Here is a 21,888-nt window from a genome sequence, read left to right as displayed (position 1 = left end):
AAGAAGACCAAAGACCCTCTGGGGAATATGAAACAATAGAACTGAGCTTTGCTGTGACTCCCACAAAGGACTTTGAAGTACAAATAATGAACTAAAAAGCAAAACAGTTATCACCTTGAATCTGAAAAATTAATATTCTGTAGTACAACATCTTTTTCAAATTTTGCTCTCTACTGCTTAATGAAACAATGTATTCTCTGGACCTTCCATTTGATTTAAAAAGAAAAAGGTAATATTAAAGAACAAGATCTATCTCATGGATTTATCTCTTCCCCATCACCCATCAGTCTTATTTAACCAGCCTCTCCCAGTCAGATCTTGGCAAAAACAGCTACTGAGTTGCCCTGAAACATTTTCGACGGCAATCAGAGTGACTTCCAGCCTGGGAACTTCAAGGAATTCCTCCTACCTGAGAATAAAACAATGCTTAAAGGTAAGCTCTCAGAGATTTAGTGCTAATGGAAAAATTGCTCCAATTAGTGTTTGAAGTTTCCAAGAAAAGAAATCTACAGGTATACAAACCCCAAATACTTTGGAACACACACATAATTCCCAGCATTCCTAGCTTCTATATAATTTCCCTTATTTCAAAATTAAAGTAAATGTCTCAATGTCTCCAAAAGAAAAAAAATCAAATAAAGCTTTATAAAATATTTTAAGACTAAATGCTTTAAAGCATTAAATGCTTTAAGGGTAAAAGTCACAGATTTTTTTAAATTCAAGTTACTTCAAGGACTTACATAGCATTCCAAATGTACTAGTATCTCTCTCCGTAACTCCCACTGAGAACCCAGTTTCTATCCAGAAAGAGCTCAGAATTTAGAGTCCATGATACTCCCTGATGCAAACATCTTTTATTAGAAATTTATAAATTTTACTAAGGACTGAACTGTCTTTAGTAAAAGAATGAAAGCGTTTTGTTTTATTCAGTGTTGATAATTATTGAACAGTCTCAGTACAGGTTAAATTGTGTCCCCACCAACATTCATATAGTAACGTTCCATCTGCTAGAATCCACAATGTGACTTATTAAAAAATAATAATAATAAGGATGTTTCAGATACAGTTAGTTAAGATAAGGATCATACTGGAGTTCAGTTCAGTTACTCAGTTGTATCCGACTCTTTGCAACCCCATGGGCTGCAGCACGCCAGGCTTCCCTGTCCATCACCAACTCCTGGAGTTTACTCAAACTCATATCCACTGAGTGTGTGATACCATCCAACCACCTCATCCTCTGTCATCACCTTTTCCTCCCACCTTCAATCTTTCCCAGCATCAGGGTCTTTTCCAATGATTCAGTTCTTTGCATCAGGTGGCGAAAGTATTGGAGTTTCAGCTTTAGCATCAGTCCTTCCGATGAATATTCAGGACTGATTTCCTTTAGGATGGACTGGCTGGCTCTCCTTGCAGTCCAAGGGACTCTCAAGAGTCTTCTCCAACACCACAGTTCAAAAGCATCAATTTTTCAATGCTCAGCTTTCTTTATAGTCCAACTCTCACATCCATACATGACTACTGGAAAAACCATAACTTTGACTAGACAGACCTTTGCTGACAAAGTAATATCTCTGTTTTTTAATGTGCTGTCGAGGTTGGTCATAATTTTTCTCCCAAAGAGCAAGCATCTTTTAATTTCATGGCTGCAGTCACCATCTGCAGTGATTTTGGAGCCCAAAAAAATAAAGTCTGACACTGTTTCCACTGTTTCCCCATCTACCTGCCATGAAGTGATGGGACCAGATGTCACAATCTTAGTTTTCTGAATGTTCAGTTTTAAGCCAACTTTTTCACTCTCCACTTTCACTTTCATCAAGAGGCTCTGTAGTTCTTTGCTTTCTTCCATAAGGGTGGTATCTATCATCTGCATATCTGAGGTTACTGATATTTCTCCTGGCAATCTTGATTCCAGCTTGTGCTTCTTCCAGTCCAGCCTTTCTCATGATGTACTCTGCATACAGTTAAATAAGCAGGGTGACAATATACAGCCTTGACGTACTCCTTTTCCTATTTGGAACCAGTCTGTTGTTCCATGTCCAGTTCTAACTGTTGCTTCTTGACCTGCATACAGATTTCTCAGGAGACAGATCAGGTGGTCTGGTATTCCCATCCCTTTCAGAATTTTCCACAGTTTGTGGTGATCCACACAGTCAGAGGCTTTGGCGTAGTCAGTAAAGCAGAAGTAGATGTTTTTCTGGAAACTCTCATGCTTTCTCAATGATCCAACGGATGTTGGCAATTTGATCTCTGATTCCTCTGCCTTTTCTGAATCCAGCTTGAACATCTGGAAGTTCACAGTTCACATACTGTTGAAGCCTGGCTTGGAGAATTTTGAGAATTACTTTGCTAGCGTGTGAGATGAGTGCAACTGTGTGGTAGTTTAAGAATTCTTTGGCATTGCCTTTCTTTGGGATTGGAATGAAAACTGACCTTTGGCAGTCCTGTGGCAACTGCTCAGTTTTCCAAATTTGCTGGCATATTGAGTGCAGCACTTTCACAGCAACATCTTTTAGGATTTGAAAGAGTGGGCCAATAATCCAAAATGACAGATGTCCTTATCAAAAAGGGAAAATTAACACAGCGCACAGAGAGACCACCCTGTGAACATGAAGACAGAGATTTGTACATCTACAAGCCAAAGAACCCCAATGATCACCAGCGAAGCACCAGAAGCCAAGAGAGACACATGAAACAGATTCTTCCCCACAATCTTCAGCAGGAAACAACCCTGCCAACATCTTAACTGTAGGACTCTAGCCCCCAGAACTGTGAGACAACAAATTTCTGTTGTTCAAACCACCCAGCGTGTGGCACTTTATTATGGCAGCCCTCACAAATCAATACAGTTTGCCCCTTTGCCATACCTTCCTGGGCACATCTCCTTAATTTTACACATTTCTCAAAACAGACAAAAGTGGCAAAAAATAACTTGTAGAAAGCTATTATTTTTCAGGAAATTTGCTACATAAAGCAAGAGTCCATACAAGCCTCAGTTGCCTCATATGTAAAATAAAGCTAATGTCAATTTTGAGAACGATGTATCTAGTTCCTGGTCCGTGGTAATGACTCAAAAACTATGATGGTAGCTGTGACTATTAGAAGTAAAAATGATGCCACTAAGCCTGTGTCACTAAGACGTGTGAGCTGAAGGGTTTCCTCAGGAGTTTCTGCCAACCAGGTTGTCTGCAACAGATGACTTCACCAGGCTCCAACTATCAGCAGCCTGAGTTGGTATCTTAAATTTATATCCAAGTCTCAGACAATGCAAGCTTCTCTGGTGGCCCAGAGGTAAAGAACCCACCTGCCAACACAGGAGACACAGGTTTAACCCCTGGGTTAGGAGGATCCCCTGGAGAAGGAATTGGCAACCGACTCCAGTATTCTTGCCTGGAAAACCCCATGGACAGAAGAGCCTGGCAGGCTACAGTCCATGGGATTGCAGAGTCGGACATGATTTAGGGATTAAACAAGTCAGATGTTGCAACCAAAGTATCCCAAGTTGCTTTATACCACCGTCAATGGTCACCACTGCCCCAAAAGCAAACCATTCTACTTCCCTCTTCCTCTCATTCCGTTTCCTCTCTCCTGACCCATTCATTCACATCCTATTTCCTCACATATCCTATGGCTTCCAAACCATCTTCACATAGTGAAAGTCACTCCGTCATGTCCAATTCTTTGCGACCCCAGGGACTGTAACCTGCCAGGCTCCTCTGTCCACAGGTTTCTCCAGGCCAGAATACTGGAGTGGGTAGCCATTCCCTTTTCCAGGGGATCTTCCCAACCCAGGTCTCCCACCTTGTAGGCGGATTCTTTGTGGTCTGAACCATGAGGGAAGCCTTCCCCACGGTAACTCCCCATCTAATTCCCACTTTAGCTGAAATAAGGTTTTTCATCATTGATGACCCCTCCCCCACAGACATCCTGAGTAGAGTCCACTCATTCTCCAGCACCTGAGGTCAGAAGAGGAGGGTCATCATTTTATCCACACCCAATATGCCATTCCTCTACCTTCAGAGAAAACACCTTCCATTTTGAGGTGTATGCCACCTGACACCCTCTAACCTTCTTCATCATTGTTGGCAGCCACATGAAGAATTCTGAAAAATTGTTATTAAATACAAACTTGATGCCTGACTCACTGTCTTCCTTACTTTAAGCTCTGTTATTATCCAGGTTATGGTAACATCCATAATATACTCCACAGACTCAAGTTCCTTGATATCAATTCCATAATCTTCATTTCTACTCAAGTTGAATTGTACAATCAATCACTCTGGCTATTCTTACTAATTAATCCCAAATTCCTTGTTATATATTGTGTTTCACAAGCAAAATCTCAACTCTTGTCAGTCAATACATCCAGATTTGACTCCATGATTCATCTCTTCAGTCTCTCTTAATTATTCATTTTTAATTGGAGGATAATTGTTGTACAATATTGGGTTGGTTTCTGCCACATATCAACATGAATCAGCCAGAGGAATACATATATCCCCCTCCCTCTTGTTTAACTTATATGCTGAGTACATCATGCGAAATGTTGGACTGGATGAAGCACAAGCTGGAATCAAGATTGCGGGGAGAAATGTCAATAACCTCAGATATGCAGATGACACCACCCTTATGGCAGAAAGCAAAGAGAAACTAAAGAGCCTCTTGATGAAAGTGAAAGAGGAGAGTGAAAAAGTTGGCTTAAAGCTCAACATTCAAAAACTAAGATCGTGGCATCTGCTCCCATCACTTCATAGAAAATAGATGGGGAAACAATGGAAACAGTGACAGACTTTATTTTCTTGGGCTCCAAAATCACTGCAGATGGCTAAGCCATGAAATTAAAAGATGCTTGCTCCTTGGAAGAAAAGCTACGACCAACCTAAACAGCATATTAAAAAGTAGAGACATTTCTTGGCCGACAAAGATCTGTCTAGTCAAAGTTATGGTTTTTCCAGTAGTCATGTATGGATGTAAGTTGGACTACAAAGAAAGATGAGTGCTGGAGAATTGATGCTTTTGAACTGTGGTGTTGGAGAAGACTCTTGAGAGTCCCTTGGACTGCAAGGAGATCCAACCAGTCCATCCTAAAGGAGATCAGTCCTAAATATTCATTGGAAAGACTGATGCTAAAGCTCCAATACTTTGGCTACCTGATGCAAAGAACTGACTCCTTGGAAAAGACCCTGATGCTGGAAAAGACTGAAGGCAGGAGGAGAAGAGGTCGACAGAGAATGAGGTGGTTGGATGACATCACCGACTTGATAGACATGAGTTTGAGCAAGTTCCAGGAGCTGGTGATGGACAGGGAAGCCTGGAGTGCTGCTGTCTATGGGGTCACAAAGAGTCCGACGTGACTGAGTGACTGAACTGATTCTTCTCAAACATACCCTATTTCTTTAGCCAAATCTGCTCAATGAAATCCAAGTCCTAGATGAAACAAAAGATAAAACTCAGCAATTATACCCAGCTTGCTGAGAGTTGCTGGAGAAAATCACCCAGGTAGGCAACATACAAGCACTACAAATTCATCTTTTGAACCACAGCTCGTCCTGGCTTGAAACTGTCTCTGTGTCCATAGATACCCTGTACCTCTCCAACTCCACCAGTTTTCTAAAATCTTACTTACCCTTCTGCCAGTTCCCTCCTCTCATCAAATGACCCTCCTTTTTCCTCTGAGAAAAGAAAGAGTCCATCAGACAAGAAGTCATCCAGCATCCTGCATCTTCACCTACCACCTTGACCATGACCGTACCGATCAGTGGTCCACTTGGCTCACTGAGCCAAAGGTCTTCTCCTTTGGAGGAGAACAACCAATCCTTCTATTTGCATCCTATCTCCTCTTGCTTTCTCAAAGTACTGGTTTTGTAAATCATCTGTTCTCTCTGGCGTATTTTATCTCTTCTATTCTACTGACGATCTTCTAGCAGTATTTAAATATTCTTTCCTGTCTCCCACCTTAAGAGAACATGTTCTTCCTCAAGTCCAATAACTAATGATTATTGAGAATTTACTGTGTCAAAGGGATTGTGCTGCTCTTTGAGGAAGACGCGGTCACGGCTGCAGCGGACTTGTGTGCCGCCCGCTCCTGCTCCTGACTCACCGCTGTTCGCTCTCGCCGAGGAACAAGTCGGTCAGGAAGCCAGAATAAAAAAAAAAAAAAAAAGGGATTGTGCTAAGTTTTGGACATCTAGTACTTCAATCCTCACATCAGCCTTACAAAGCAGATAATACTATCCCCAGTTACTGACAGTGAAGCACAGAGAAGTTAAGATCACACAAAAGTACTTGGTGGAGCCCATTTTCCAAGCCAGGCATCAGATGCCAGAACCTATGCTATAAACCACGATGTTATGTTTCTTGACAGAAACATACTGCATTTGTTAGCTCCATTTTCTTACCCATCATTTCAGCCTCCTGGCTCCACATCTACAAAACAGTCTATTTAATGTAGCCTTCTGTTTAGCCTTTACTTTCAGTAACCTTATAAACGGATAGAGCTGACAACTTCTCCTGCTTAAAACTAACAACTTTTCAGATTTCCAAACACTGCTCACTCTTATTTCTCTTCCTATTTACCTGGACTCTCCTTTTCAGAATCTTTTATAAATTTCCCTTCTGTCTTTTAAATATTTATTTATTTGGCTGGGTGGGGAGGGGGACAGAGGGAGGGGGAGTCTTAGTTGTAGCATATGGGATCTAGTTCCCTGACCAGGGATCAAACCTAAGCCCCCTACATTGTAAACACAGGAGTGTTAGCTACTGGACCACCAGGGAAGTGCCTCCCTTTTGTCTTTTAAATGCTGTGTTTGCCATAGTTCTTGCCTGTCTCCCTTCTTTACTCAATCTACATGTTCTCTTTAGATGATCTCATTCATTCCAATGGCTTTAGCTGTCATCTGCGTAAGTTTCAAGTGGACAGAACCGTTCCTTGGCACTATTCACACTAACACTGACAGCTGGAAATGCGGAGGGGTAATACCTGGAGACTGACAGGCCACCCAAACAGATCCACACAGGGAGACATTTACTTTCATAAATCCACCGTCAACCAATGTCTGGCTCACAGACTTGCAAACTCAGACCCTTTTAACTTGACACTGTCAGACTATTTTAAATAATAGAGACAGATGTATAAAGCTGGTGTGCCAAATTGTGAGTTACCAATGAGGACTATAACTGTCTGGTGAATCGGATGCATATGCCAGTGTGATCAGAACATTCTCTTCCTATAAGTAAAAGTCATGAGGTTAAAAATCACTGGGAGGTTGTTTAGTGAGGGAGCAAAACAAGCAGCACTGATAGTATGATCCAAATATGTAATGACATCATTACATATTTATAAAGATAAACAGTCCGCCACCACAGTCGGAACACTGCTCATGATGGACTGGTTATTTAAGCACAGAATGAACACTCTGAACCTTAGATAAAATTTGGCAAAAAAAAAAAAAAAAGTCTGGTTTAAAAACGGGCAGTGGACCTGAAGAGACATTTTTCCAAAAACATACAGATGGTCAGCAGGTAAATGAAAACTACTCAACACCATTAATCATCAGGGGGACACGAATCACACCCACAATGAGTGATCACTTCACACCTGTCAGAACGGCTATGATCAAAAAGACAAAGAAATAAAGTGTTGGTGAGGATATGGAGAAAAGGGAACCTTTCTGCACTATTGGTGAGAATATAAACTATTGTAATCACTATGGAAATCAATGCAGAGGTTCCTCAAAAAAATTAAAACCAGTACTACCATATGATCCAGCAATGCCACTGCTCGGTATTTATTGAAAGAAAACAAAAACACTAACACAGAAAGATACATTGAACTTCCAGGTTCAATGCAGCATTATTTACAGTAGCCAAGATATGGAAGCAACTGAAGTGTCCATTTATGGATGAATGGAAAAAGAAAATGTGACGTGCATACACATACACAGAGAGAGAGAGAGAGAGAGAGAAAGGACTATTATTCAGTCATAAAAAAGGAAATCTTGCCATTTGCAACCAAATGGATGGACCTTGACAGGTTTATGCTAAGCAAAATCAAACAAAGACAAATACTCTATGTTCTCACTGATATGTGGACTCTAAAAAAAATTTTTTAAACACTGATACAGAGAACAGACTGATGGTTGTCAGGGGCAGAGGGCAGGCAAAATGAGAGGGGGGGTCGTAAGTCATGGGGCTGTAATGTACAACATGGTAACTACAGTCAAGACTGTACTGTATATGTGAAAGTTGCTAAGAGAGTAAATCTTAAAAGTTCTCATCACAGGAAAAAGCATTTTGCAACATGTATGGTCACAGATACTGACTTATCACGGTGATCATATCATGACACAGACAAATATCAAACCATCATACTGTGCAACTGAAACTAGTATCATGTCAATTACACCGCAATTTTTTTAAGAAAAATAACTTGGTTGTACAATGTCTAAGTCTGTTTCTGTGACTTTTTCATTGTTGACCTCGACACTTTTGGTTGAGACTTTATTTTGGACAAGTTAATGTATAAGGAGCTGATAAGCAAGACTCCCATTCAGAGAGTAACAGTGTCTCTTAAAGCTAACTTTACATATCTTTTCTCTTTAATCATATGCCAATTCATATTTTAATCTACAAAAGGCAATATTTCCTTTTTCTCCATGTTTTAAAGGCCAAGTCCGCTCTTTTGGACTTTATTAATAACTCTGAAATCCATAGCCTTTTTCCTATGTCAGAGTCACCTCCATTTTCTTCCCTGAATTGCTATGATGGCCTCAGGTTTTCTCTCTCAGCTCTCAGGATTGCCTGGTTCCAATCTATCCAAAAGATAAGGATTTAAAATGAAAACTCAAACACTTTTCACTCATAATCCTTCCAGGCTCCTGAAAGCTTTCAGGAGGAAATCCAAACTCCTTAATATTTTTGTTAAACTGCTTTTACTCACGCACTTTCTCCAGGTTACACTTCTAGAAAACCTTTGCTAACCATCACCCTCCTGAACGCAGTATCAGGGAAACTGCTCTCAGCTCACACAATTCCTTATGCTTATTTTTCCACTATAAAATGTTTCACAGTTTATAATATTGTTATTTCTCTAGCCCTTCTCCCTAAAGCCTGTTAACTAACGTCTTGTAAGTTACGCCTCATCTTTGAATCAAAGGCACCTAGCATGGTCCTTGACAAATAGTAACTTTATTACCTCTAATTATAGGCAAGTAGAGTCATAAAGTTCACTAAGAATGGTTATTGTTTGACCAAAGACAAACTATACATAAAACCAAATTCTGATTTACTATCAATCAATTAAAGGGCTGTTTCTCAACTTAATATGAAAAAAAAAAACACCTTTCATCCTTCAGGAGTCAAAGATGATGTTTTAAAATAGAAACATCTCCAACACATTTAACATATTTGATATATCAAGACTCAGTCCCTATACTTCAAGACAAAGTTTTCACTGTGCAAACTATCTCCGTATCCTCAGAAGACAACCAGTGACATGAGATCTAGACACTCAGGTTAAAATCGTCTATCATTCTAGGAAACAAAGGTATCATTGTCTAACCAAAATCTCTCACTCTTAAATTTTAGTTCATTTCCTTTAGATTTCTGTTGGACTTAAATCCTTTTCCTCAGGAAAACCCTTCTTCTTGTAGGATCTGCCAAAGGCAAAGGGAGACTCATAGTTTCTTGGCTCCTTTTTTTTTTTTAATATGTTGAAACGGAAAACATTCAATTTGAAGTTTAGTTCATGTAAATTTGTATAGGTTTTCAAGGTCTCAATGTGCAATATTTTCCTTGTAAAAATCTTTCTATTCTTTTGTTCAAAAAAAAATTCTAAAAGAATATTTTCATTACAAAAGTCTTAGAGTGTTCTTTTTTTAACACTGTGTAGGTCCTGCAGAACCATACAGTCATTGAGAGTTCAAAACTTTTATTACTACGAAACACAAGTGCAAAGATACGTAATGCTGCTAATTCTCCCAATGAATCAAGTCCTTGCCACTTTGAGTCTCTTTGCAGTCCATTATCATTTATTAAATTACGATCACTAAAACCATCGACTTAGGTAATAATCTAGCAATGCACTGGTTTTTATAGGTAAAGAAACAGAAGTCTGACAAGGTTAAATGATTTGCTTAAATGACAAGAATAAGGAAGAGAACACAAATCTTCACTTCCAAACTGGAGACTCTACTACATTGCATTTGCATTTTGTAAGATGCTGGGTGAATTATTTATCAAAATTAGTTTCAATTTTAGCTTCAAGAACAAAACAATCTTTCCAGTAGTTGGAAAAAGCAATATAATTCCAAACATTTCCAATTCCTCTACTCCCATTCTCTTTTAAATTCTCTCCAAACGGGCTTTCATTTCCAACATTTCTTGGTGAGACATCAATAATATCCACATTGCTAAATAGATTAGCCAATCCTCAGGCCTCTTATTAACTAACCAATTAGTGCTTCTTCCTTGAAAAGTTTTCCTCTCTCGACTTCTAGTTACACTCTTCTCTGTCTTCAGTTTCTTAGGCTGCTTTGTTCTCTGACTCTTGTCTCTGACTGCTCAACGCTGGCGTATGCCAGAACTGGGTCCTCAGACCTTCATTGATTCTTCATCTAATAGGTCCTTCAGTGGTCCCACCTAGCCTCACCCTGATTATCATCGCATACACACCTTCTGATCTCAAATTTATGTTTCTGACCCAGACATCTCCCCTGAACTGTAATCTTATATATCCAGCTGCCTTTGTACCATCTCCACTTGGATAACAAAGTCATCTCAAACTGAACCGTATAGCCAAAAATAAAGACCTCAGTCTCTCACTGTTCCTCAAACCTGCTCATGGTTCCTCTTTTCCATCTCAGTAAATGACTACACTATGCTTCCACTCACTCAGGCCAAATCCACAGAATCTGTCTTGCCTACTATCATTTTTCTCTCACATCTAATTCATCACTAAATCCTTTTGGTCTTATCTCCAAAATATACATAGAATCCAACTATTTCTCAAAATTTTCACAGCTACCAACTTCACCCAAGATATATCACCCTCTTCTGCACCTGGCTGTGATGACTGGGGGGGCTGTGCCACTGGGTCCCACAGGATACCTTCTATATTAAGGCCACTCTTTCAAGACCAGGAGACATAACTGATATACTTTACATATAGAAACAAACACAAAGAATTCGGCAAAAACAGGAGACAAATGAATACCTTCCAAACATGGGAATAAGATAAAAACCCCAGAAAACAACTCACCAAAACACTGACAGCAATTTACCAGGTAAACAGTTAAAAGTCATAAATAAGCTTAACGATCTTGGAAGAAGAATGGATGAACTCAGTGAGCTTCAACAGAGAGAGAATATTAAAAAGAACCAGTCAAAACTGACAGAGAAGGCATTGGCACCCCACTCCAGTACTCTTGCCTGGAAAATCCCATGGATGGAGGAGCCTGGAAGGCTGACATCCATGGGGTTGCTGAGAGTCGGACACGACTGAGTGACTTCCCTTTCACTTTTCACTTTCATGCATTGGAGAAGGAAATGGCAACCCACTCCAGTGTTCTTGCCTGGAGAATCCCAGGGACAGGGAAGCCTGGTGGGCTGCCCTCTATGGGGTCGCACAGAGTCGGACACAACTGAAGTAACTTAGCAGCAGCAGTCAAAACTGAAGAAACAATGAAATGAAAAATACACTAAAAGAAATCAACAGTAGAATGGAGGATACAGAGAACAGATCAGTGATCTGGAAGACAAAATAGTGGAAATCTCCCAATCCCAACAGCAAAAAGAAAGAGAATAATAAAAAGATACAGTTTAGGATACCTTTAAGACAACATCAAGCATAGTAACGTTCACACTACAGGAGCTCCAGAAGGAGGAAAAGAAAGGATATGAAAGCAATTTGAAGAAATAATAACTGAAAACTTATCTAACTTGGCAAAGGAAACAGACACCTAAGTCCAGGAAGCACCAAGAGTCCCACACAAGATGAACCCAGAGAGACCCATGTAAAGATATATTACACTTAAAATGCCAAATGTTAAAAAAAGAGAATCGTAAAAGCAGCAAGAGATAAACACCTAGCTACATGCAAGGGAACCCTGTAAGACCATCAGTTAGTTTTCAGCAGAAACTGTACAAGCCAGAAGAAACTGGCACTATATGTATATAAAGATACATACAATGAAGAAAAACAGCTTACAATCAAGAGTACTGTACCTGGCAAGGTTATCATTCATAACTGAAGGAAAGATAAAGAGTTTCCCAGAAAAGCAAAAGGTAAAAGGAGTTCATTCCCACTAAACTGGCCTTATAAACAAGTATTAAAGAGATTTCTTTAACTAGAAAAGACAAAAACCAAACCAAGCAAAATAAAACACATTATTAAAGGAAAAAAAATCACTGATAAAAGCAAACACATAGCAAAGATTCAACCATCTATGGAGAAGGCAATGGCACCCCACTCCAGTACTCTTGCCTGGAAAATCCCAGGGACGGAGGAGCCTGGTAGGCTGCAGTCCATGGGGTCGCTAAGAGTCAGACACGACTGAGCGACTTCACTTTCCCTTTTCACTTTCATGCATTGGAGAAGGAAATGGCAACCCACTCCAGTGTTCTTGCCTGGAGAATCCCAGGGACGGGGGGAGCCTGGTGGGCTGCCGTCTATGGGGTCACACAGAGTCTGATATGACTGAAGCGACTTAGCAGCAGCATCAGCAACCATCTATAAAACTAGCATGAAGGTCAAAGGACAAAATAAAAATCATTGATATTTAAAATAATCAGTCAAGCAATACACAGAATAAAAAGATATGAATATGACATCAAAAGTATAAAATGTTGAGAATGGAGAAATAAAAATTCAGTGCTTTCAGAATGTAATTGAACTTAAGTGACTAATTGCTTGTTATATTTACATAGGTTGTTACATACAAACCTCATAGTAACCACAAACACACAATTGATACTAGATACACAAAAAATAAAGAGAAAGAAATACAAACACACACACAGACAAAAAAAAAAATAAGGTCATCAAATCACAAGGGAAGAGAACAAGAGAAGGAAAGAAGGAACAGAGTCCAACTAAGAAAAATAACCAGAAAACAACTAACAAAATGGCAGTAAGTACAGCCTATGACTAATCACTCTAAATGCAAACTAAGTGCTCCAGTCAAAAGACATAGGGTGGCTGCATGGATTTTTTTAATAGCCTGTATCTACACTGCCTGCAAAAGACTCACTTCAGTTGTAAAAACATAGATTAAAAGTGAAGGAATGAAACAAAGATATTCCACACAAACAAACAAAATGAATTGCTGGAGTAGCAATAAGAATATCAGACAAAACAGGCTTTAAAACAAAGAAGAATGTTACGTAATTATAAAGGGAACGATCCAATAAAAGGATACTACTTGTAATACGCTCCCAACACAGACAAACCTAAATATAAACACTAACAGACATGAAGGGACAAACTGAGAGTAATACAATAATAACAGAGGACTGGAACATACGATTTGCATCAATGACTAGCTCATCCAGACAGAGTATCAATATGAAAAAGTTGGCCTTAAATGGCACAGTAGACCAGATGGACATAATAGACTATTATAGAACATTCCATCCCCAAACAGCAAAATACATTCAAGTACACACGGAACATTCTCCAGAGGTTAGGGGTGGGACTGAAAGTTCCAACCCTCTAATCGCAGGGATGAGTCTCCTGGCAATGAGCCCTCACTCTTCGGTGGAGTCCAGAAGTCGCCTCATTAACATGACAGAAGATACCTTTATGGTTCTCATCAATTGGCAAAGTTCAAGAGTTTTAAGAGTTGCATGCCAGAAAAGGTGACAAAGATCAAATATTTATTACAAATCACAGTATCCCATATGTCCACACAGGAAACTGCCCACAAATAGTTATAGAAGTATTATTCATACTAGCCAAAAAGTGGAAACACCTCAAACATCCATTATCGATTATAAGATAAATAAACTATGCTATATCTATAAAATGGATTATTATTTGGCCATAAAAATGAATTACTGATATATGCTATGATGTGGATAAATCTTAAAAACATTATGCTAAAGTGAAAGAAGTCAGTCAAAAAAAGATAATATATGATTCCATTCATATGAAAGTCTAGAATAGGAAAATCCAGGGAGACAAAAAGTAAATTAGTAGCTGCTTAGGCCTGGGAGGAGGATAATATGGGGAGGGGGTGGGGGTGAGAGGACAGATAAATAAAAATGCACAGGGTGTCTCTTTAAAGTGAGGAAGATGTTCCAAACTTGACTGAGGTATGGTTGCATACATCTGTATCACTGCTGACAGTGACTGCAGTCATGAAATTAAAAGACGCTTGCTCCTTGGGAGGAAAGCTATGACAAACCTAGACAGCATATTAAACAGCAGAGACATCACTTTGCTGACAAAGGTCCATATAGTCAAAACTACAGTTTTGCCAGTAGTCATGGATGTAAGAGTTGGGACCAGAAAGAAGGCTGAGAACAAAAGAACTGATGCTTTTGATTGTGGTGCTAGAGAAGACTCTTGAGATTCGCTTGCTCTACAAGAACTTCAAACCAGTCAATCCTGAAGGAAAGCTCAAGCTTCATGTTAGCCACTTGATGCGAAGAGGCGACTCATTGGAAAACACCCTGATGCTGGGAAAGATTGAAGGCAAAAGGAGAAGAGGGCGCTAGAGGATAAGATGGTTAGATAGCATCACTAAATCAATGGACATGAGTTTCAGCAAATTCTGGGAGATAGTGAAGGACAGGAAAGCCTGGGGTGCTTAAGTTCATGAGGTCGCAAAGAGTTGGACATAACCTAGTGACTGAACAATAATAACAATCTCTGAATATACTATAAATCACAGAATTGTATGTTTTAAATGAGTGATTATATAGTAAGGTCAATAAAGCTATTAAAAATTAATACATCAAATGTGATCATGAAAGTGGAAAACCCATCTTAAGCAGAGGTAGTAGCATCAAAAAGTTGTCTTGACCTGTGATGACCCCGGTGCTCTGTGGAACTTCCTCCTACCATGGGTTACACTGTTACTCCTCTAACACTAGCTTCCTACATTTTTCTGAGTGATTTTTTTACCACCTTGTCAACTTGTTGACTTATTCCTCTTGTATGTCTATGTGAAAGTGTCAGTCGCTCAGCCATTCCAACTCCTTGCAACCCCACAGACTGTAGACTGCCAGGCTCCTCTCAGTTCATAGGTTTTCCCAGGCAAGAATACTAGAGTGGGCTGCCATTCCCTTCTCCAGAGGATCTTCCCAACCCAGGGACCGAACTTGGGTCTCCTGCATTGCAGGCAGATTCTTTAATGTCTGAGCCACCTACACTTCCATGTATTTTTATTTTTACCCCCACCTCAAAACATACAGCTTGCCCCCCACTAATATGCAGAGGCCCAAAGCAATCACCTGTGAAGGCCTTAAGGTCTCTGTCAAATGCCTGAGACTATATCCCAAATCTTATTCATTACTTCATCTAGCTAAATTCAACCACAGATGCCAAAGCACTTTGAACAGCTATAAGCAAAGTTATTAATATAATTGTATTAAATTACACACATCATTTATTTGCTTGTCAGTTGTATCAGGGGCTGTGAAAAACTACCATGTGTAAAATAGTCATAAAACGTTACTGTTGGAAGTAACCTTAGAGATGTTCAAATCCAATTCTGCCATTTTATAATTGAGAAAATGGATACAAAAATGTAGACAGACTTTTCCAATGTCACTCAGTAAGCCAGTAAATCTCTATTCAAGGCCCTTTCTGTCCACTGGTGATTCCAAGTGGATAACCAACCAGAAGCACAAGGGAATCAAAAACTCTTAATTATTGTACATACACACAAACAGAAAATGACATACAAAGATAATATTACAACCCATTATTGTGAGTTAGTAAACTAAAGGTTATTAGTATGTTTTAATTTCTATTCTCACCTTTAAGTTCAAAAACACTTTGAATCACAATGAAATTAGAATAGCTTTTGCTGAATTATACATACAATTAATTTTATGGAGCCAATTTAAATTAATCATTTTCTCTTATTATTTAATTCAAAATAACTAATTTATTAGTCATTTTTTATTAGCATACTAAGTTTCTCCTACTTTGAATCGTGATTGCCAAAATAAAGGAAAGTCAACTACAACAAATTTTTCTATTTGGTAACAACTGGAAGGGAGCACACCACAATACAATTTATTCCAATAATTTTTTTCATATCATATCAAAATAAATATCATGATGATCTAGTTTCCATTTATGACTTGAGGCAGTTTTTTGAGTTCTCTTTACAGCAATATCACTTCATAAGAGCTTTTTGGAGGAAAGCAAACTGTGGTGTCACAGAAAAGAATTTTTACTTTACGTTTTTGCCAACGTCAGATTCATTCCTATAGAGGAAATATATTTAGCCTATTCCAAGCTTACAAAGTCTTGGTCTGCATCACAATTGGCATCTTCAGTTCAGTTCAGTCGCTCAGTTGTGTCCGACTCCTTGCAACCCCATGAATTGCAGCACGCCAGGCCTCCCTGTCCATCACCAACTCCCGGAGTTCACTCAGACTCACGTCCATCGAGTCAGGGACGCCATCCAGCCATCTCATCCTCTGTCCTCCCCTTCTCCTCCTGCCCCCAATCCCTCCCAGCATTAGGGTCTTTTCCAATAAGTCAACTCTTAACATTTAATAAATTAAAACGTTGTAACACATGAGGCGTCTCACTGAGACAGCTAACACAGTCAATGATCATTCTTTATTCAAATATTAAAATTTTTATTTTTAATCAACATTGAATTTACTAAGGTTATATGTATAGCAAAGAGGAGGACAGGTTGTTTTCATCACTTGAAGAACAAACAAAAATCCCAGAGTTCTTTTTCCCTCTAAGCTCCTCCCCCTGCCAATTCTTTAATAGCTGATACCTACCACATTTAAAACCAAGCAATAATTTGAACTCTCACATGCCTGTCAAAAGCACAAGGAAAGAATTTGAGATTCTCAATATCAAGTTTTCATTGCGAAGTGGCTGTGTCAAAGTCTTCTAGTGAAAAGAGAATTTCAATAAAAATGTGAGAGAACAGTGGGGGAGGACTTCAAGAAACCACTGCTTTATTTCTTCGACTGGGCAGTGAGTTGTGCTAATAAAACTCAGGTGGATGCTAGACAGCCAGCCCCAGGGCTCCCCAGGTAATGCTACCCTCGCATTGACAATGAGGGCTCCTATGAGCCTCACAGAAAGGTGCCACTTTAAATAGAAACTGAAAAAAGCAGAGAGGATCAAATTACCGCGCAGCAGCTGAAACCCATGGCTTTAGGGCAAAAAATAAAGTGATTGTACTTCAACTACCTTTAAAGAGCACCACCATAGCAAATTACATGCATTTCTACTGAAAGAGAGGAGGACCCATTTATTACCATCTGTGAGCCGAGAACTAATGATGATCTGGTGCGAAGATCAGTAGATTCAATTAACAAATGAATGGCTTATTTTCATCTCTTCAGTTCATTAGTAATTATTGCTTACAAGCTTCCCTGTGTCTCACACAACAGGTTTTTCTCCCCCTAACTTGAGAGTTATCTTGAGAATGTTCTCAAGTTGGGTGTTAGCTGTTAAAGTACTGCTGCTGAATACCCAATGTACCACTCTGCCTTAAACATTCTTTAGTTTCAAAATTTTTAAGTTAATTAACTCTGATTTTGATATCATTGCTCTGGTTTTCATAATTCTACGCTTTCCAGGTTTGGGTACCACTGTGCAAGCACCCCAAACAAGCCATCTCCATGGATGAGACACGAGCAGGTGTCAGAGAGCAAGCCCAGATGTAGGCGAGCAATTCTTTGTTACAACTGTATTCAGCTACACATTTATAATGGTTCTGAAACTTACTGACACGCAATTTCGAGGCATAAGAACGTAATCATAAGGAAAACAAAGAACAAGTATTTCCCTTACCTGGGTCGTGGAAAGGCACCAAAGCAAAGTTGAATAGAGGTCTCTTAGGTCTTTTCAAAGACGTCTCCAAAATTTTGGAAGCCCCCTCGATCACCTGAACTAGATCATCATACATGGAACCAGTCACATCAAACACAAAAGCCAAGGTTGAGGCCCCCTCGGGAATTTCTTCTGCCTCGACCTCGGACTGGGGGATTGCATCCTGCGCTCGGGAAGGATAAAGAAGAGCGAGCAAGAATATGGTGTGGATCATGTCCCAGGAAATCATTTTGTCTTTTTTTTCTTTTTTTCCTGGAGCGCCCAAGCACTCTGCTGAGCCCTCCTCAATAGGCAGCGGGTTTCCTCTCGGGGCAATTTATTCGACTACAGAAACCTCTTTGAACTTGCCAAAAGTTGGGGGCTGAGAATCAGATGGGGACGAGCACCGAACCCGAAATCCCTGCACGGGGCTGGGGAGGCAAAGATGCGGCAGCCTTCGTCCGGACGCAGCCTCCTTCGGGACGGCCGAGTGCCCGCGGCCCGGGCGGCGTGTGGCTGAGTGCGGGCGGCGCGCCCGGCCCATGCCCCGGGGACTGCTCCGAGCCAGCGGCGCCGCGCCGAGTCCGCTGCCCTCGCTGCCGCCGCCGCTCTCCGCCCGGACCAGCCGCAGCGGCTCCCAACTTTCCACTGCGCGCCGCCCGCCCGCGAGCGGGCCGGGGAAGGGAAGACGGGCTCGGCCTCGCCTCCTGATTGGTCGAGGGGACGCCCCCCTCCTCCTCCTGGCTCTGGGGCCCCGCCTCCTGGAGGGCAACTTCTCCCCCCCGAGTCTCGGGTCAACTGAGTACCAGGGAAGCGCTCCCAGGGTCCCCTCCGCGCCCACCCGCGCGGCGCCTCCCCTCCAAAACCCCGGGGTAAACAATGGCTTGCAAGAATGTGTGGCGAGGTCCCGAACCGAGGGACACTGCGCTAACCCAGTGCACAAAGGGGATTGCCTTTTTTTTTTCCCTACGATGCAAAACGTTGCTTCAGACACCTCTTTCATAGTAACCCCCGCCCGCCCCCAAGAAACCGAGACCACCCCCCTTGCGCAGCCCAGCTTCCCGTCCTCAGCCCTTAACCCAGCCGGGAGGGGGAGCTGGAAAGGTCCTCCCGGCTGGGCTGCAGCCACATAATCACTCTGATCTCCTCGGGTACTGTGGGGCTTTGGTGGGGAGGGAGGGAGGAGAGAGCTGGACCGGCCAGAAACGGGAGGACAGGGAAAAGGGTTGTGGAGGGAAACGAGAGAGAGACATCGGGGCCTGGTAGTCACTGAGTGTAGGTGGAAAAGATGGTAGGAGTCAAAGCAGTTGGGTGTGATGAGTACAGGATGGAGGCTCAGTGCACCGGATGAGAGGGCGAGAGAGGCAAAGGAAGAGGGAGGAGGAGAGAGACCGTCTGAAGGAGAAAATTGATTTTTTGTTAAATTCCACTATCAAGATTCATGCTTGCCGAGCAACATAAATCCTCCCCTCAGCATAGTGAGGCAGAATAATATCATTTCATATTTCCTCCCATAGAACACCCGTGTGCCCAGCCTCAGCCAAAGGCTCATTACAAAGGTGTTCCCCTCTGTGGCATTTTCTTGCTGATAAGTGAGGAAACCTCGCCCTGAAGAACAGTACAGCGTTTTTCCGTCTTGTCATTATTACATACATTTTGGTACCAGTAACAGATAAGAAGGTGGACAAAGAACGTCAACCATAAGCTGAAGGTTCTTTGCCTCTTTTTAATAAAAATGTATTCACATCCTGCTAAAGGAGCTGCTATCCGGATCCTGGCATTTAAAGAGGGGCCAGCAGGCATCTTGATCCAGTTGGAATGTGTGTTAGACCACCCATCCGACACGGAGGCAGCCTCAGGAAGAGCCAGCTCCCCTGAGTCTCTTAGACTTTAATCTGCAACTGTCTTCCCTTTCAGACCCAGCGACTCTGGAACCTGAGTTTATGATACCTATAAGTCATGTCATTTAAAGGAAGCAGCCTAGCCATTTGGGCTGAGTGAGAATATGAGAAGAAAGGAGGAAAGTATTTCCTCTCTAAGTAGTATTTAGAAAATGCTATTTGAGTAACCTACTCCTTTGTTTATCTTAAAGGGATTGCATTCTAAGTCTTAGAGACTTCACTGAGACCTGAGCTGTTCCAGGTGTTCAGGGGAGGGGGTAGAGCTTGCTGATTAAGACTTCTGGGTCAGATAATCTGGGTGCAATGCCCAGCTGTGACCCTTAATTACGGTGTATCTTCAGAAGTTACCTACCTCTTCATGCCTTTGTTGATTCAGCTGTAAATGGAAATAATGGTAGAACCGACCTAGTAAGGATTCAGTGATCTATCTTGGTAACTTTTCATGTACACTTGAAAAAAATGTTGTTTGGTGGGAATTCTCCATAAATGTCAATTAGTTTGATAGTGTTGTTCGAATCTTCTGTATTCTTACTGATTTCTGCCTTCCTAACAGAACAAGCGGAATCAAAATCTGACTTAATTGTGGATTTGTCGATTTCTTCTTGTCCTTTTATGAGGTTTTGTTTCATGCATTTTGAAGCCTGTAATTAGATGCATAAATACTTAGGATTATTATGTCAGTTTGATTAATTGATTTTTTATCATTGTGAAGTTACATTCATTATCCCTGGTAAGATTATTTACTGTGAAATATGCTTTGTCTAATATTAATATAGCACTCCAGTTTTTATTAGTGTTTTAGCATGATATATAACTTCCCATCTTATCACTCTTAACTTATTTGTGTGTATTAAAATGTGTTTCCTGTAGTCACCTTAGCATTGGGTCTTGCTTTTTTATGCAAACAATCTCAGCCTTTTATTGAGCTCTTTAGACTATTTCCATTCAGTATGATTGTGGATATGGTTGGGTTGAAATCTATCATCTTGCTATTTGTTTTTTATATGTTCTTCTGTTCTTTGTTTCTTTTTTCCCATTTTTCTGCCTTCTTTTGGGTTGACTGAATGTTTTTTTATGATTCCATTTTATCTCTATTGCCAGCTTATTAGCTATAACTATTTTATTTTAGTGGTTGCTATAGTGTTTATCCTGGAGGAGGATTTGGCAACCCACTCCAGTATTCTTGCCTGGAGAACCCCGTGGACAGAGGAGCCTGGAGGGCTACAGAGAGGAGGACAGAGGAGTCGCAGAGAGCCAGACGGGACTGAGTGACTAACCACACAGCGTTTATAACAGGGCTTCCCCGATGACTCAGTAGTAAAGAATCTGCCGCAAAGCAGGAGACTTGGGTTCAATTCCTGGGTTGGGAGGATCCCCTGGTGAAGGACTTGGCAACCCACTCCAGTATTCTAGCCTGGAAATTCCCACAGACAAAGGAGCCTGGTGGTGGGAAATCCCATGGACAGAGGAGTGGAGGGGCTCCAGTCCGTGGAAAAGCAAAAGAGTCGGGCAGGACTCAGAAACTAAATAACAATGGTGTTTAAATATGTCACCATCTTCCTTCAAGTAATGCTATACCACGTCCCATGCAGTAAAAGAACCTCAGAATAATATACTCCCATTAATTTCCTCCCCATCTTGTTTGCTATTTTCATTCCATTTTATTTTACAATATTTTAAACCCAACACTATATTAATGTAATTTTAAAGTAGTCGATTATCTTTTTAAAATATTTGAATAATTTAAAAATGAACATATTTGCTCATGTAGTCGCCATTTCCGGCGCTGTTCAGCTCTTTGTGAGTCCAGGCTTTCATTTGATACCATTTTCTTCCCCTCGAAGCATTTGCTTCACTGTTTCCTGTAGTGCCGTTCTGCTGGTAATGAATTCTTTCACTTTTGTGTGTTCAAAAAATTCTTTGTTTCACCTTTGTTTTTGACAGTTTGGGGGTTTTGTTTCATTTATGTCTGTG

General features: G+C 40.7%; 1 protein-coding gene across 3 annotated transcripts in view; it reads right to left on the bottom strand.

Annotated features, from left to right (window-relative positions):
* The window catches only part of HMCN1 (hemicentin 1), a 540,104-nt gene extending 521,441 nt beyond the window's left edge, over nt 1–18,663 (bottom strand). For 2 of the 3 annotated variants that reach the window (XM_010813560.4, XM_024976236.2), the window contains exon 1: nt 17,996–18,663. In XM_010813560.4, coding sequence (XP_010811862.2) covers nt 17,996–18,263 — 268 coding nt within the window. In that variant the 5' untranslated portion in view covers nt 18,264–18,663. The remainder of the gene's footprint in view (nt 1–17,995) is intronic. The other variant, NM_001192537.3, reaches the window with a different exon arrangement.
* Nucleotides 18,664–21,888: the final 3,225 nt, after the last annotated feature.

This window comes from Bos taurus, chromosome 16 (genome assembly GCF_002263795.3).
Source record: "Bos taurus isolate L1 Dominette 01449 registration number 42190680 breed Hereford chromosome 16, ARS-UCD2.0, whole genome shotgun sequence".
In the NCBI taxonomy this organism is placed as follows: domain Eukaryota; kingdom Metazoa; phylum Chordata; class Mammalia; order Artiodactyla; family Bovidae; genus Bos; species Bos taurus.
Note: the sequence above shows the minus strand (reverse complement) of the source record. Positions and strands in the feature narration are given on the sequence as shown.